The sequence below is a fragment of the Mugil cephalus genome, chromosome 1, assembly GCF_022458985.1.
Source record: "Mugil cephalus isolate CIBA_MC_2020 chromosome 1, CIBA_Mcephalus_1.1, whole genome shotgun sequence".
Classification (NCBI taxonomy): Eukaryota; Metazoa; Chordata; class Actinopteri; order Mugiliformes; family Mugilidae; genus Mugil; species Mugil cephalus.
Window position 1 is genome coordinate 46,607,181 of NC_061770.1, and position 3,183 is coordinate 46,610,363.

Consider the following 3,183-nt stretch of genomic DNA (forward strand, 5'->3'; position numbering starts at 1 on the left):
CCTCCCCGCCTCACCGGGTAAGTGAAAAAACGATAAGAGTAGTGGTATTTCACCGGCGGCCGAGGCCTCCCACTTATTCTACACCTCTCATGTCTCTTCACAGTGCCAGACTAGAGTTAGTTGTACCCAAACTGTCTCACATATTTTCTGTTACAAGTATATTTAGTTGTAGTTTTCATTTCATTGTGTGTGGACATCCCCTGACACAATAAATTAAATCCAATCTAATGGAAAAACAACTCTACATTACATCATACTGGGGAAAAGAGAGGAAAAGACAAGAAATTAAAATATTCTATTCTAAGAGTAAAATAAACACTATTTAAACTTTAAATGGTAAAATCCCTATAGACATAGTAAAGTTATCATGAATGAAATGCAGCAGGAAACTAAATGAAATCCCTCTGATATGACCCTAACCATGTTGATATCCAGGAAAATGCTTCCTAGATGAAGCATGGCCATCTTTTTTCCCCCCAGTATCAACCATTGATCCCACGTTACATTGTGTGTATTTTAACATGTGTGGACCCCTCGTCCCCAAACTGTCTTACATATTTTCTGTTACAAGTATATTTAGTTGTAGTTTTCATTTCATTGTGTGTGGACATCCCCTGACACAATAAATTAAATACAATCTCATGGAAATACAACTCTACATTACATCATACAAGGGAAAAGACAAGAAATAAAAATATTCTATTCTAAGAGTAAAATAAACACTATTTAAACTTTAAAGGGTAAAATCACTATAGACATAGTAAAGATGTTTAACCATATCTCTGCCTGTGCTGTGTCTATATTTGTCTGTGTGTGTTAACGTGATTGTGTTGTTATTTTATTTTATGTAAAACAAAAGTTTAATTTAAAATAAACTTACTGACTCTGAAAACACAATGAAAGTTGTTGGGGGGAGTCTTGGATGGACACACACGCCCACACATTCATTCACTATAGGTATGTAAATTCAGTCACACTCCAAGCTACACCTGCTTGGGAGGGTGTGACGGGTGTGGGTGTGACTGCCAAGTGGGAGGGGATTTCAAAAAGGTATTTCAGGTGAGTTCTTGACCCAGTCTCCACACTTTGTGTGTTCTCTTACCACATTTCAGGTTTGCTGAAGAACTTTGAGAAGAAGAAGATTAAGAAGAAGAAGAAGAAGGAGAAGTTTTTCCAGACTTTTTTTGCTGCTTCTTCAGAGAAGGATTCTCGTCTTGATCGTGATTTCTCCTCATCATTTTCCAGTTGACCAGGATATTTCTACTCTCTTAAATGGATCCTCAGGGGTAAGTTAAGATGCATTTTCCACTCCACAATGTAGCTACTTATTAAGTTTGACTCTTAAAAGAATGTGTTCCTCAGATAGACGGATAAGCATGTTATTGGTGACCAGGAACCAAATGCAATAGCAAACTAACTGAAAACAGTCTGATATCAAGCTACACTAGGCTATATATATATATGTGGCATTAAAGCTAATGTCAACTATTGGTCCTATGTTATATAGTGTGGGGTCTGTGTATCATGTAAAAAGATAAAAAGATAAAGTCTCTGTGTGAGTGAGAGATCAATATACACGCCTCCGCTTTCCCTCTCAGTGTCCTCTGATAGACACAGACCAGACCACTGGATATTATTTAAAAAGATGCAGTGTGTGAAATGCAGTAGGAAACTAAATCCCTCTGTTAAGAAGCTACACCAGGCTGATAGCAGAGATCTTGTACCAAATGTAACAGAAAGATGTTTTCCTTCTTTCTGTTTGGTCCGAGTCCAAAATGCAGTTTCACCTGCAAACAGAAAACAATAGAGGCCCATTTTCTCTAATGGCTCATCACCCACAGTCCTTGAACAAGACCAGTGTCATGGGGGGTTGGTCTGGGGGGCTTGGTTGTTTGTCAGTAAAGTTATCATGAATGAAATGCAGCAGGAAACTAAATGAAATCCCTCTGATATGACCCTAACCATGTTGATAGCCAGGAAAATGCTTCCTAGGTGAGGCATGGCCATCTTTTTACCCCAGTATCAACCACTGATGTTAAGTTACATTGTGTGTGTCCATGTGTATTTTACATGTGTTGAATGTGAATGTGGTGATAACGATTACACATCATGTCAACTCTCTCTTTCCCTCTCACAGAAAGAAAGCAGATCGTCGCATCGTCCACTGCCTGCTGTGTGAAAAACCACAAGATCTCCTCCCGCTCCACCTTTCCCGGGTCTGCATGAAGAAGAGCACTCATGAAGAGAGGCAGGCAGAGCTGCAGAGGGCCAAGGACTCTATGAAGGCGTGGACACGCGGTGGCCGAAACTGGGACTACAACGCCATGTGCGAGCGCTACCCAGACAGAGCAACAAGGCTGGCTCTGCTGGAGGACCTTCACACCAGGGGGTTTTTCGTGGCCAACGCCCCCAACCCAGCAGACTTGGAGCCCATCCAAATGCCACCAGCGAGTGCAGCTGCCACGGAGGAACCTGCCAGTGCTGTGGAGCCTTCAAGCACTGGTGAAGAGGGGTCCACTGATTCCCACGAGGATGATGCTGGCTCACGTGACCCAACATGGCAAAGGTAAGTTCATCGCATCGGTGTGACACACACCAGTTCAAACAGCGATCGGCTTGAGTGTCACCAAGGTTGTAGTCTGCAGATTTGAAACTAACGTTGCTTTGTTCTTTCAGAAATCCACCTCAGTTCTCCCAGAATTGTGTGCGGATGAACATGCAGACAAGGGGCCTCTACCAGAAGTTCCCAGTCGATTGCAAAATGCTGATGGGGTTCAAGAGGCATTTGATCAACGTCTTGAATGTGCCAAACTGCCAACAGGAGGTAAGAGATAACCCTGAATCTATGCTCTTCTGAAGCTCCACAGTACGTGTGAGTGAGGGAGGGAGAGAGATAAGACGATACTTACTAGACCACTGGATATTATTTAAAAAGATGCACTCCGTGTCAGAGAGAGTTCAGCACACATGGCTCTGCTTTCTTGCATCATTTAATGCTTCTCTTCAACTTTCATGACAGGTGGACAACGTCTCCAGGATGCTGAGATACATCCAGCCTGAAGGGGATGAAGTGAGCTTGGATTTCCTCACTAAAAGCACCGAAGCCAGCGATTACCTGCGCGACCTGAAACTCGCCAAGTTGAGTCCGGCCACGATCCTCAACTACATAAAGAACATGATCCG

General features: G+C 42.7%; 2 protein-coding genes across 3 annotated transcripts in view; both read left to right on the forward strand.

The window, feature by feature from the left end:
* Positions 1-1,131, forward strand: part of LOC125011143 (L-selectin-like) — a 2,978-nt gene extending 1,847 nt beyond the window's left edge. The window contains exon 3 of the mRNA XM_047590223.1: positions 1,113-1,131. Within this exon, the coding sequence (XP_047446179.1) occupies positions 1,113-1,131 (19 nt within the window). The remainder of the gene's footprint in view (positions 1-1,112) is intronic.
* LOC125021302 lies at positions 127-2,858 on the forward strand. 2 transcript variants are annotated; one of them, XM_047607319.1, is made up of 3 exons: positions 127-1,286; positions 2,138-2,566; positions 2,677-2,858. In XM_047607319.1, the coding sequence occupies exons 1-3, from the start codon at positions 1,273-1,275 to the stop codon at positions 2,855-2,857; spliced, it is 624 nt and encodes a 207-aa protein (XP_047463275.1). In that variant the 5' UTR covers positions 127-1,272; the 3' UTR covers position 2,858. The 2 variants fall into 2 exon arrangements, with proteins under 2 accessions (XP_047463275.1, XP_047463266.1); XM_047607310.1 differs by lacking the exon at positions 127-1,286 and having other exon boundaries at positions 1,802-2,566.
* Positions 2,859-3,183: the final 325 nt, after the last annotated feature.